Here is a 13,102-nt window from a genome sequence, read left to right as displayed (position 1 = left end):
AATCACACATCTTCCTCCGCCCCACCCCCACACAGAGGTGAGCCCTGCCAGCCTGGTATGTGCTCTATGACCCCATCACCTGACTATAGCCAATCGGACCCAAGATAAACATCTCACCCAAACTGGGCTGATATGCTTCTCTTGTCTACAAACTTAGAATCAGGACCAGGAGACAGTCAAATCAGCCTGAGGGTCGTTGAAATGGTCCCACGCATATTCTGGCATAATCTGCCTTGTGGAGACATGCCTGTCTGGGCAGAGAAAGAAGAATAAAGCAGGGATGAGTGACACAGACCATCCCTGTGGCAGCCTCCTCGCTGATGGCACAGCTTTGTCAGCATCCAACTACCTTTCTGCCCCTGGTTTGTGAGGCACCTCTGTATCCTTTAATAAATTCTCCTTTGTTGGCTGAAGTTGGCTTAAATATATTGATACTTGCACCCAAAAAATCCTGACAATGATTACTCTAAGGGTATAAGAAAGATGGGACTCTCAGGCACAGAGGACCTCCCAGGCCTCTGGGAACCAGTGAAAAGAACAAGCTAAGATAGAAGAATATCGCCCCAGCACCTGCTATAAGCAAGGCTCTACCAGCCACCTTCCAATACCAGGTACACAGGATGGAATGCAAGCTGCCTGAGGGCAGGGCTCCATAGCTGAGCAGTCAAGGCCCTCTCTTTATGCCATGGCCTGCACCTTCCAGCCTCAGCAGCAAACATCTATTGGGCACCTGCCATCTGCAGGTCACGGCGTTCAGGGCATAGATGCCCACAGATGCGTGGAGTTCTGTGCACGACTCTGGACAAGTCATTTCTACCACTCTGGGCCTCAGTCTTCTCATCTGTACATAGGTTGACATGTGCAACCTGAACATCTTTCCAGCTCTTATACTCCTAAATCTAAGCCAGGGTCCCGGTCCCAGTGCTCCAGGAAGAAGGTACATATAACAAGCCCTAGCAGTGGAATCGCACCCTCCGAACACCTTCACTCATGGTCTCCTGGAATCCTGTTAACAGCCCCACAAGTCAGGGCTCATTAGGCCAATTTTAGGGTTGTGGAAACGGGAGACTCAGAGAGAGAGAGAGAGAGATATGAAGCAACCTGCCTGAGGGCACACAGCTGTTGAATGGAAGAACTGGAGCCAAGTGCTCCCCTGGGAGAAGGAACAAATTACTCGAACTTTTATTATCATAATTTTAAAGATGAGAAAAATTTATATGAGGTACCCAGACCAGTCAGATTCATAGAGACCCAAAGTAATATGGTGGTTGCCAGGGGCTGGGGGTAAGGTGATGGGGGTGACTGTTCAATGGGTAAGGAGTTTCACTTCGGGAGGATGAAAAAGTTCTGGGGATGGATGGTGGTGATGGTTGCACAACAGTGTGAATGCACTTAATGCCACCGGACTGTACCCTTAAAAGCGGCTAAAATGGTAAATTTCATGTTGTGTATATTTTACCACGATTTTTTTTTTTAATGAGAAAAATGAGGTCTAGCAAGATCAACAGAATGGGTGTAGAGCAGTTTATGAGAGTTCTAGGAACAGACTGGGTTCAGTTCTCAGATCTGCCACTTGTTTACTTGCTTGACCTGGAGCACATTACTCGAGAAATGCGCCTTGGTTAACTTCTTTGTGAAATGGAGTGGGTCTGGGATTGGTTATAAGAATTAAAGAAGATAATTCCACGCCGAGCACTTAGCCATGCGCCTGGCACACAGCAAATTGTCCATACACATGACTTCTTTTTTTTAAATTTATTTTGAGAGAAAGATAGAAAGCAAGTGGGGGGAGGGTCAGAGAGAGAGAGAGAGAGAGAGAGAGAGAGAGAGAGAATCCCAGGCAGGCTCCACACTGTCAGCACAGAGCCGGATGCAGGGGTCGAATCCACAAACCGTGAGATCATGACCTGAGCCGAAATCAAGAGTTGGACCCTTAACCGACTGAGCCACCCAGGCGCCCCACGCATGACTTTTTCTTATGACAAGGCCTCTCAACCCAGAGTCAGGAGGGCCTTGGAGGGTACCTGTTACAAGCTCCTCGTTACAAAATGGAAGAGACTGAGGCTTAGAAAGGGACAGTGACTAGCCTGAAGTCACCAGCAGACCCGTAACACAGCCCAGCATGGCGGAACCACCAACCCTCTCTGAGTCCTCTGTCTCCAGCCAGCCCACAACACTTTTCCTTTTTTTAGAACTAAACTTCCATGGATTTGGGGCATTCATTTCAAGCCTCATGGAGGAAGGGAGGGTTTCTCTGGGCGCCCAACTGGTTTTCACTCTCCCCCTTCTAAAGCATGAGTCAGCTCTGGTATAAACGGTGTGAGTCAGCCAGCAACTCCTGATGAATGTGCGTGTGACTGCCAGGTGGCATCCAGGTGGGGGCTGGGGGAGGGGGGTGAGCACAGCGTGACACCTGCTGGGTTGAGGCTGCTTGCTTGGGGAATGAGCTGTCTGGATCCCAATCGCCGCACGGTGGTATCTGGCCATTAAGAAGCCCAGGTTTCATACCTTCGATTTGCTACCATATCCCGCCTCTGGTGTGGCGTTTGACTGCTGCGCGTCTCGGTCTCCTCAACCGCACTGCGGAAATCTGAATAAATCTAGTCTTGCCCTCAGCACAAGGTGTGAGGAGGACGCAAGGAATGATGCGTGGGAAGGTATCTTACACACTTAAAAAAAAGTTGCATCAGCATAAAGGGCAATGTTATTTTTCAGGAGAAACAAGTCTCTAAGAACAAAAGAGACCCTGGTCGGGCTGTTTGTTTTTCCCATCAGTCCTTGGGCTTCTCAGGGTCGCTGAGACACTCCAGTCTTCTTGCTGGTCCTACCTCAGGGTGCCAGATTAATTCCTCAGACGCAACCTTAACAGAGAGTCTACTGGGCACGAGGCCCAGGGACAAGCTGATGAACCCTCCTCAGTGGCCCCCATAGGGTCAAGACTGTTCTGAGCTCCATTTTACAGAGACAAAACTGAGGCTCACAGAGAGAACACAACATGTCAAAGATGGGACCACTGGCCGCATGGAGCTGAGCCATAAGGCCAACTTCAGGACTGTTCCAGTGCTCTCCCTGTCTGTGGGCTTGAGGAGGAAAGCCCTCATGGCTGCATCAGGTCCCCTCCTTCTAACTCCAGAGACCCCCAGAAAACAATACGTGGAAATCCAAAGAGGTAGATTCCTGCCACCCTGACGTAAATCCGGCTTTGAGAATGTAAAACACAGTTATCATTTTTCAAGTATTGATTATATGCCAGTCACCCGACAATCATTTTCTCACTTCCTATTCTCAATCGGTCTTTGAGATACGTACTAATATTCCTCTCATTTTACAGTTGGGGAAATCGAGACTCAGAAAGCCTAAGTAATATGCCCAAAGACACACAGCTAGCAGATCTGTCTCCAATACCTGTGCTCTCCATACCACATATCACTGACAGACTCCTCACTCATTCATTCATTCTTTGCTTCATTTATTTATTAAACATTTACAGCCTCTTCCTTGTGCTAAGCAACTAGCTGGACAGAGAGAAGACAGAAGCCTGAGCCCCTGCCCCAAAGAGGTCATTACCTGGGGAAAGATAAGGCTCAAATCATTGTAATCTAATTGATAAGAGCCAGACCCAGGTACATGCTTGTGCTGGTGTTGGGCCAAGTACCTGAACAAGTGCTGCTTGTCAGAGTTTTTATTTTTTTCACCAAGGTGCTAGAACTCACACTTACTACCTGATCTTGGTCAAATTACTTCACTTCCCTGAACCTCGGTTGTCTCTTTTACAAATGGGAGAGGGGCACCTGGGTGTCTCAGTCGGTTAAGCCTCTGACTTCGGCTCAGGTCATGATCTCCCGGTTCATGAGTTCGAGCCCTGTGTTGGGCTCTGTGCTGACAGCTCAGAGCCTGGAGCCTGCTTTGGATTCTGTGTCTCCCTCTCTCTCTGCCCCTCTCCTGCTCTCTCTGTCTCAAAAATGAACATGAAAAAAAATTTTAAAAAGAAAATGGGAGAGAAAAATATTTATCTCATCAAGGTCTTGTGGGAATTAAGTTAACTGGAATAATATTATATCCATTCTTTCAACAACTATGTACTGAGTCCCAGCATGTGCCAGGTACTGTTCTTGGTGCTACAGATGCTACGGCAAGTGGACTTACTTCGTTAAGTAAAACAAGGAAAAAAATTAATCGAAGCATGATGTACATACAGAAAAGTGCAAAAATTGAAAGTGTATACAGCTCGGTGAATTTCTACAAACTGGACACACCCTATAACTAACACCCTGATTACAAAACATTCCCAGCCGGGTCAGGGCTAGGATATAGCAAGTGAGGCGCTCACCTCCACAGTAAAATTTAAGGCGGGGTGGGGGGAGGGGTCAAAAAGTTCAGTCATCAAGATAAACAATGTTTCAATGTGGTATTTTTCAAAAACTCAAAGTTAATGCAAAAAAATCCATGATGACAAAATATCTAAATTTTATATGAAGACGGGATTAGTAATGGTACCGTGTTGAGTCATATGAAAGCTCAGGGCAAAAGGAAAATGTCAGTAATGTTGATCCTGCCTTATACCAACCAGTCCCAGCGCTCATATCAGCTCCCCTCATAGTCACTGCCTTCCCTCCAAGGGTAACTATTATCCAGACTTCTAATCCCTCAGGTAAGTTTTGCCTGTTTCTGAATTTTGTATACATGAAATCACACTCTTTTGCATATGGCTTCTTTCACTCCACATTATGTCTGCGAGATGTAGCCATGTGTGGCATGCCTGGGAAAGATGTTTAAACAAGGGAAGGATGCAGTGGCTGGGCGTTTTAGAGAGACCACTATGGTGACAAGTGGGAGCATGGATACACGGGGGTTCTAGACTGTGCTGGCTCAGGGCCAGCGGGGACGAAGAGGAGGGGGTGGAGTCCAGTGATATTTTGGAAGGACAGGGTTCTTAGGACAGGATATTAGGAATGAGAGAGAAAGAGGAGTCAAGGAAGATGCTAGGTCTCTGGCTTAGGCAATCTGGTGGATAGAGGAGCCATCTCTGAGGTGGGGACCGTGGGGGGTGGGTGGCGGGGGAAGATGGATTTAGAGTTAAACAAAGTGAGTGCCAGGTAGGTACCTGTAGGACATTTAAAGGGCTCTCATGGAGGCAGCTGTACAGACAAGCCTGGCGCTCGGGAGAGAATGGAGAAGGAATATATTCCCTCTTTGTCCTCCAGCATTAGCGAGCAGGTGGTTGCCCCGATGAGAACGCTTGCAGAGCTCCGGGGAAGAGTGCACGAAAGGATAAAGAAGGCAAACTGAAAAGTTCTCGGACAGCGGGTGGTTTGAACAGGTGTGCAAATTAGAATGAAAATATTAAAGAGGAAACTGTCCTGCTTGGCCCATCAGGCCTTCCTGGAGTCCAACACCGTGTTTACCTGCAGCCTGGGAGGATTTGAGTTGCAAAACATACTAAGGATTAGGGGCGTCCCGGTCCCAGCCAGGGCCAGCCCCCCTTGCATCAGCGGAGGCTTACTCAGCAACGGTTTTTCGCCTTTTCTCTGGGACGCTTGCCTTTAAAGGCAAAAGGCAAAAAAAAAAAAACAAAAACCCTCTTCCCGGGCCTCCTTACTCTCTCGAGGCTAGGGAGCCGCTAGGACCGCCCAGCACAGCTCCGCCCGAGCCCACGTGCGTGCTCTCAAGCACGCACCCCGGCGCCAGCAGCCGCTGGGCCACCTGGCACCGCCCCTTCAGTCCCAGAGAGCCCTTCCTCCGACTGGCTAGGGCTGGAACTGCTTGGAATCAGACCCAGAAAAAGTCGAGTTCCTTCCAGAGCTAAAGGCAGCCTCCAGGGAACAAAGCTGCCAGTGTGAGCACAGCTTGGGGTTGAGGGGGAGTGGAGGGGGCCCTAAGTCCCTCCAAGCTGAGCACCAGGACTCCACAGCCTCCTTTCCAGCCTTCTTTAAAGCCTTGGGGTAGGGGAGGCTTGAGGGGAAGCTGAGATTTCCTTCGGTCCTTCCCCTGCTCAAAAACCCTCCATGGCTCCCCAACGCTCACTGAATAAAGTCTTAACTCCTATACCCTGGCATTTGAGGGGCTTTATGACCCCAGCTCTTCCATAGCTCCAGTTCTCCCTAACTTGATCTCCTCTCTCTCCCAAGTCCCTACGTGGCAGCCACAGGGGCTGCCTAGGAGGGGTCTGTGGTTTAGGCTGCACCTTCATGACCCCTTCCTGGCATTTGCTCATGCTCTCTCTTCCCTCACATCCCAAACTTGCAGGCTCAGATGCCATTTAGGCTTTTTCTCTGGTGTTACCTCTCTGGTTGGAGTTAAATCCTGTTTTCCAGGACTCAGCCACCCCCCAAATAAACTAGCCCACCTGAGAATCTAACCTCTGATTCAGTTAATAGCTTCTCATGAATTTACCTCTAAAAGGCAGCCTCTAGGGGGGGTCATAAAACTTTTACAGAGAGAGAACACCCAGAAATGGAATTTCAAGCAGATAACGGGGGTCTCTTTGGGCAGGTATGATGAAGTGGGGTGAAGGTAAAGCTCTTTTTCTGGCCACTCTGCTTTGTCTTCTAATGCTACCCTGACCACGGGAAGGGGATTTGATTTGACATTATTAATTAGTACTGTTTTATTTGGATAAACTTTTACACATATCCATTTTTCCTCAGGCCGATCCAGGAGGAAATTGTTATACCTATTTTACAGATATGAGTCTTGAGGCTCAGAGAGAAGGGATTTGCTCAGTGATGTTTGGCAAATAAATTGCAGAACTGGGACTCAGGAGTCTGAATCCAGGGGTCCACCATCAGTCTCTGAGTATGGTCTAGAGATTCTTTCTTCCTTTTAGCAATTACTCTCTCTCTACCTGCTGTCTTTGCACATGTTCTTCCCTCTTGCAAGAATGGCCTTCCCTATGATCCACCTGGTGAACTCATGTTCAGCCTTCTAAACCCTGCTCAGCATGCCCCCTCCCTTCCCTGAAGCTCTCTACTCCTTCTCCTTCTTCTGGGGTACAAGTTCTGCTCCTATGCACATTCTTATCCCTGTATACTCAACTTGGTATTATTGCTGTCCATTTCTCCTCTTCCATCCTTTCCAGTTTAGGGGCTCCATAAAGCTAGCAACAGACACATATGCGTCTATCCCTGGGGAAGTGACCAACACAGGGCTGGTCTAGAGAAGGAAAGGAAGCCTGATGGTGAGTGTGACCCATGGGCTGAGTGAGACATACTCACAGCTGGGAAGAGGCATGAACAATAGGCTGAATGTGCTTGGAAACAAGGAGCTATGGAGAATTTGAGCAGGGAAGTGGCAAAACCAAAACGGTACTTAAGGAAATACTAGAAGCGTTGGCAGGAAACAGGCAGACTAGCTACTCATATGATCGTTCATTATCACCTGCCTTCACTCCTTCACCATGTGTCTCCACGACAGAAGCTGTCCTCAGGGTGTTCCATCTAGGGGAGGATAGGAAGGACCAGCAGCACACTAAGAAACACCAAAGGTATGGGGTGCCTGGGTGGCTCAGTCAGTTGAGCGACCTACTCCTGATTTTGGCTCGGGTCATGGTCTCATGATTCATGAGTTTGAGCCCCATGAACTCTCTCCCTCTCTCTCAAAATAAATAAACTTAAAGAAAGAAAGAAGGAAAGAAGGAGGAAGAAAAAGAAAGAAAGAAAGAAAGAAAGAAAGAAAGAAAGAAAGAAAGAAAGAAAGAAAGAAAGAAAGATGGGCCCAAGGGTAAAGAAGATAAAGATTCTCTCTTGGGGGACTCTGGGACACTTTCCAGAAGCCCCATTCCAGAGGTACTTTGTGCAGTCTGAAGCATTCTGGCACACTGAGGGGGGAAGTGGAGGGAATCGGGCAGAGGGAACAACCCGAGCAAGAGTAGAGATGTAGAAAATGCCGGTGTGGAGGTGAGGCAGAGCTGGTAAACTAAGCAGGCTGGGCCTTGCTCCCTCTCCGGCAGCATCAGTCACACAGGGCATGACAGTGAAGGTCAGGAATGGAGGTGAGACCAGAGGAGCAGAGGCCCTGCAGACAGCAGGGAGGGAAGGAGGATGGGGTGGTACAGAAATTGAAATCAACAGGACTTGGTGGCCGCTGGTACCTGAAAAAGAGGTACCCCCAAGCTTTCCAGGCTGAGCAGCTGGTTGACCACAGAAATAGAAGCCGCCAGCAGGTGTGTGTCCAGAAGGGGCCTGCTCCCCCTTCCAGAGCTCCGGGCCCAGCCAGGGTGCCCCCTCTGCAGCAGTGGACACACAGCCCAGAGAAACGAGTCATGTGGTCAGCTCAGCCTGCTCCTTTCCAGCTGAAAGTAACTTCTCTCTGTCCCTCTCCACAGGAAAAGGGACGCTCTGCCTAACCTCGGGACTTCGGACTGGGGGTCTTTGCCTTCACTGTGTCTCAAGTAAGACACAGTTTAGAAGAGGAAAGAAGGTGAAGTAATACCACTACCCCTAAGGAGGACTTGCTGTGTGTCAGCAAGCGCTGAGTACTTCATGGACTTATCTGGAAATTATAACTCTCACGACAGCACATGAGGTTGAAGGTGGTATTAATTCCGTTTTACCCGTAAGAAAACCGAGGCTCAAAGGCCAGCACGTTGCCTGGGATCATGCTAGGGCTGGTATACAATAGAGCTGGCTTAAACCCAAGGCCTCCTGTGCTCCTAGCGTTCGTATTTTTCACACTTACCTGTTGCCATAGACTCACATGTCCTGTCAGGAGTAGAGAAGACTTCACAAAGGAATGATGCGAAAGCCCAGAGAGGAGGTGGGTATGGATTTTCAGGCAGAGGGCCCAGCCCGTGCTAAAGCAAGGCTTGGCTGGCAAACAGGAATGTTGGGGGTGGACGGGGGTTAGGAGAAAATCTCGGAGCGAGACCTCCTGTAGTTAGTCTAACAAATACTTAAATAGCACTTAGCACGAAACAGACACTGTTCTAAACACTTTATAAATATTAACTCACTTAATCTTAACAAACCTATGAGGTGGCACTATTATTATCCTTAGTTTACGGAAGTTATCTGGCGGCGGAGTAAGGACTCCAGAGAGTCCTCGCTCTTAAGCGCTACCCTACGCCGCTCCCAATTTGCCGTACAGCCGGGTACCAGCTCCACCATTTTGCTCGAAGTCCCTGAGGCTCAGAGAGGTGTGCACACTTATTTAGCGTCACACAGCGAGGGCGCTTCCTGGGACCCAGGGCACGGGCAGCGGGAGAGATCCGCCGCCAGAGCGAGGTGCGGACAGGGCGCCTTCCAGCCCTCATCCCCCGACCCCTCCCCCACCTTTGGCCCCCTCCCCGCGAGCCCCGCCCCGGACGTGCCCCAGGCCCCGCCCCCAGGCTCTGCCCACACACCCCACACACACCGGCAGCGCCAGCCAATGGCTGGGGTCCTATAAACTCTACCGTCCGCGCGCTCGAGGCAAGAAGCTAGAGGTAGCCCCGGCTAGCGCGGAGATCGTGGGCCGAGGGTCTTGGGAACGAGCTCGCCAGGGAGCAGGAGGCCAAACGACCGGAATCACAGTCGGTGTCTCGGAACCGGAGCAGAAGCCTGAACCGGAGAGCGCCGCCCGTCCGCCCGTCACCGCCCGCGCACCCAGCGCTGCCAGAGCCTCCGGCGCAGCGCGGCCATGGAGCCTAGCAGCAAGGTGAGTCGCGAGCTCGCGGCGCGGGCCCTCCCCGCCCGGAACAAAGGCGCAGACCCCTCCGACCCTCCGCCTGCCCGAACCTCCCCCGCCGCCCCTCCGCGCTGTGCGCCCGAGGAGGGCGGCGCGCCTCTCTGAGCCTTCCTCGGCGCTGGCCTGCAGCGCCGCGCTCTGCCGGGGCAGGGGACGCGGGTGCGGATGGGTTCGGGATGTGGCGGGCGCGAGGGCGCCGCGTGCGTAGTTGGCGCCCGCGTTGAGTATCTGGCTTCCTTCCGGGGGCGCCGCGCCGTCCACGCGGCCCGGCGGGGCCAAGGCACCCAGGGCCCTGGCGCGGCACGTCGCTCACGATCTCCCCGGCGGAGGCCCCGCGCCGACTCCTCCCGAGGCGGGGGAGGGGGCTCGAGCGCGGCGCCCATTGGCTGAGCGAGCCGAGCCCCCGGCCCGGCCCCGGCCCCGGCGCGCGGAGGCAGCGGGACCCGCCCCCACTCGGCAAGCTCCGAGCCGATGCTCCCCTTTCCCGGGGGGCCACACTCCGCGCGGCCTGCTGCTTGGCGCTAGACACGGCCTCGCGCGGTCCCGGAGCCAGTCCTCCGAGGTTCCGAGGCGGAGGGCACTTTTCTCAGGCCGGGGCTTCAACTCCAGGATGCCCGGCTCCAGGGCGGAGAAGGAAAGCCGGCCTCCGAGGCCCTTCTTTCCGCGTAGTGCAGGCCCCAAAGCTTTGCCAAGTACCGGAGAAAGGAGCTCCAAGGTGGCACGTTTCCCTGCTCGGGCGGGGCTGGCGAGGGCCGGGTCGAGAGAGCACCCGGGAGAGTGCGAGCCCCTGGGGACCGGCCCGGGAAGGGGTCCTTAGCCGCCACGGAGAGAGAGGAGCGCACGCCAGGAGCCCGGGGTCCGGCGGGCACTCCGTACTCTGAAGAGATGTGGTCTCTTCCTCGGGGGGCGAACAACTGCCTAGATAAGATCTCTTTTTTCGTCTGTAAAGAGGCTTGTCCTGCAGGGGATCTTTGTGACTTTCCCAGAACGGTTCCTTTTCAACAAATATTTGTTGATCTCCTCCTGTGTGCAGGGCATTGTTTCTTCCCTCCCTTCCCCCTTGTATAGAGTATTTTCAAGTGACTTTTTAATTTGAAAAGCTCCCTCTTGAATTTTCCCAGCTTCTTGGCAGGGGGAGGCACGAGGATGTCTCCCCCCCCCCCCCCGCCCCCCCACACCCCTTTTTTTAAAAAGTCTGAAAGGCGGGGAGAGGACTGAACTCTACACTGCCCTTCCTATGGGCTGTGGAGGTGTGAGCGGGACCCAGCGGGTCTTGCCTGGGCAGAGTGGCGCCTGACTGACGCTGGGCTGTCCTCTCAAGGGGTACAGACGATCTCCTTCATACCTGTTGAATCCAGACAGCTTGTGTCACCCCACCCTGGCCCTTGGGCTTGAGTTGAGACCCTGAGTCGGGAACCCCACATTCATGGGTGAGCCATTATGCTCGGATATGAATATAACAACATAAAAATAAAACAAGAATTGAGTTTTAGCTGGTGGTGAGGGCTTGAGACCTTCAAGTCCAGATACTTGCTGTTTTATCTCAGGGCTCTGATAGGCCACTTAACCCCTCTGGGCCTCAGTTTGTCTTCTGTAAAAGAGAATGGCTTTTTTTTTTTTTTTTTTTTTTTTTTTTTTTACTTCCTCAACAGTAAGAACTGTCCTGTTCAGCAGGACCTGGGTGTTTATTTGTGAAGTGGATAAATGAACATTCTCAGCAGAGACAGAAAAGTGCAGGAGAAAATCAATAGCCACTTACAGTTTACTAGGCTCTTGGCTAAAATACCATGGTGTCACTGACCCTCCATATAGCCCTGCTGGTTCACAGGTCTGGAGCTCAGAGAAGGGAGGTAATTTTCCTGAAGTCACACAGTTAGTAAATGGCGGGGCTGGATCTAAACCCAGGCTGGTCAGAAAGGGCTTTCAGTCTCCACTGCTCCCTTTCACCACAGCCTTTCTTGAATTTTGGGCTGAAGGGAGTTTGCCTAAACTCTCAAAGGCTGCCTTGTATGAACTGGTTCTCAATGCTGTAGCTGGTAGGTGTTTTTCATGCAATACGCTCCAAACTTGACTGTCTGCCCATCAGTAAATAATTTTGGAGCACCTCCTTCTCGGTGGTTTATTTAAAAATTCGTGTATATAGCCCTGTTACAATAGTAGAATATATGACTACATAAAATAGAAATTTAAAAAGACACAGGTGACAATTATGGTAAAAAACCACACTTTTTTCCCCCTCCTAAACCCCGTATAGGTCATTTGTGTACATTCTGGAATAAAACTTTTTTTCTTTGGAGACTGCTGATTTGGTCAGCAAGCGCAGCCCTTTTTTGTGCAGGATGTTAAGACTGAGGCCTAGAAGGGTTATGGCCCTTACCCAAGGTCTTTTAAACCAGGCGTGTCTGACTCTGAAGTTTTTGGTGTTTTTTTGTTTTTTAATTTTTTAATTTTAAAAAATTTTTTAAATAGCCTCTTCACCCACCGTGGGGCTCAGACTCACAACCCCAAGGTCAAGAGTTCAGGCTCCACCGACTGAGCCAGCCAGGCGCCCCTGAGGTTCTTTCTGCTGTGTTCCCCTTCATCTCCTAGGCACTGAGAATAGATTCAACTGACTTCCCTGTGTTCTGTCGTGTCCTCTGCGCATGGGGCTGAATTTAACTGAATGGGGGGACAGGTTGAATGCCTCCCCTCCCAGCCAAGGGTTCACTCATGCCCCCCCTTGGGCAGCAGGTGAGCCCTCCCCTGGGACATTTCATGCAGCCCTTTGTGAAGAATTCCTGGCTAGTTCCCTGTGGTGCCCTGGGTCTCTGCGGGATCTCTGCTATCTTGCCTTCCAGATGAAGGAGAAATCAGACATCTGCAGGGCTCCTCAGCTCCTCAGTGGTATGAAGAGCTTAGACTTTAGAAGTCCCGTGGATGTGGTTTTGAATTCCAGTTTAGCTCAGTTCCCTCATCTGCAGAGTGATGTAATGTTTTATTAGAGTGTCTGTAAGAATTCAGAAAAAAATGTGTCTGTCCCCATAAATGCTCCATAAATGTTCCTTGCTTCTTTGGACTCCTATGATGCATTAGACTTACCTTGGTCCCAGGTGACCTGTACCTGGGTGGTGGCCTCTGTCCAGAAGCCTGGCGTTCTGACAATGTGAGCTTTTGGGGAGCCCCAGAATCCCCAGGCCACGAGTGTTGGTTGGTTGGGTAAATCATTAAAGATCCCACTGACCAATTCTTCTGCAGCAGGGTTTGTTGGGAAGCCAGGTTGCAGAGGTAGCACCTGGCTAGGAGTGCCGGGCCCAGACATGGGTCAGCTAATGTGGCTGCGTTGTCTCGTCTGCCTCATCTGTGAGGGAGATATGAGCCACAGTTGACACCACCGTCCAATGAAAAGTGACTTTCCCAAGGTCACACACTGAGCCTCCCACTGCAAAACATGCTGCCAGCC

The 13,102-nt window shown here is 51.2% G+C and overlaps 1 protein-coding gene and 1 long non-coding RNA gene across 3 annotated transcripts in view; one reads left to right on the top strand and one right to left on the bottom strand.

Annotated features, from left to right (window-relative positions):
- LOC113599396 (uncharacterized) overlaps positions 1-9,266 on the bottom strand; it is an 84,431-nt gene extending 75,165 nt beyond the window's left edge. The window contains exons 1-2 of one of the 2 annotated variants that reach the window (XR_008294385.1): positions 8,677-9,266; positions 118-251 (exon numbers count right to left, since the gene is read on the bottom strand). This is a non-coding gene — a long non-coding RNA (uncharacterized LOC113599396). The remainder of the gene's footprint in view (positions 1-117; positions 252-8,676) is intronic. The other variant, XR_003420231.2, reaches the window with a different exon arrangement.
- Positions 9,267-9,337: 71 nt separating this feature from the next.
- SLC2A1 (solute carrier family 2 member 1) overlaps positions 9,338-13,102 on the top strand; it is a 29,235-nt gene continuing 25,470 nt past the window's right edge. Inside the window, exon 1 of the mRNA XM_027059463.2 lies at positions 9,338-9,633. Within this exon, the coding sequence (XP_026915264.1) occupies positions 9,616-9,633 (18 nt within the window). The 5' untranslated portion in view covers positions 9,338-9,615. The remainder of the gene's footprint in view (positions 9,634-13,102) is intronic.

Source organism: Acinonyx jubatus, chromosome C1, assembly GCF_027475565.1.
Source record: "Acinonyx jubatus isolate Ajub_Pintada_27869175 chromosome C1, VMU_Ajub_asm_v1.0, whole genome shotgun sequence".
Lineage (NCBI taxonomy): Eukaryota > Metazoa > Chordata > Mammalia > Carnivora > Felidae > Acinonyx > Acinonyx jubatus.
This window is presented reverse-complemented; position numbering and strand designations above follow the sequence as displayed.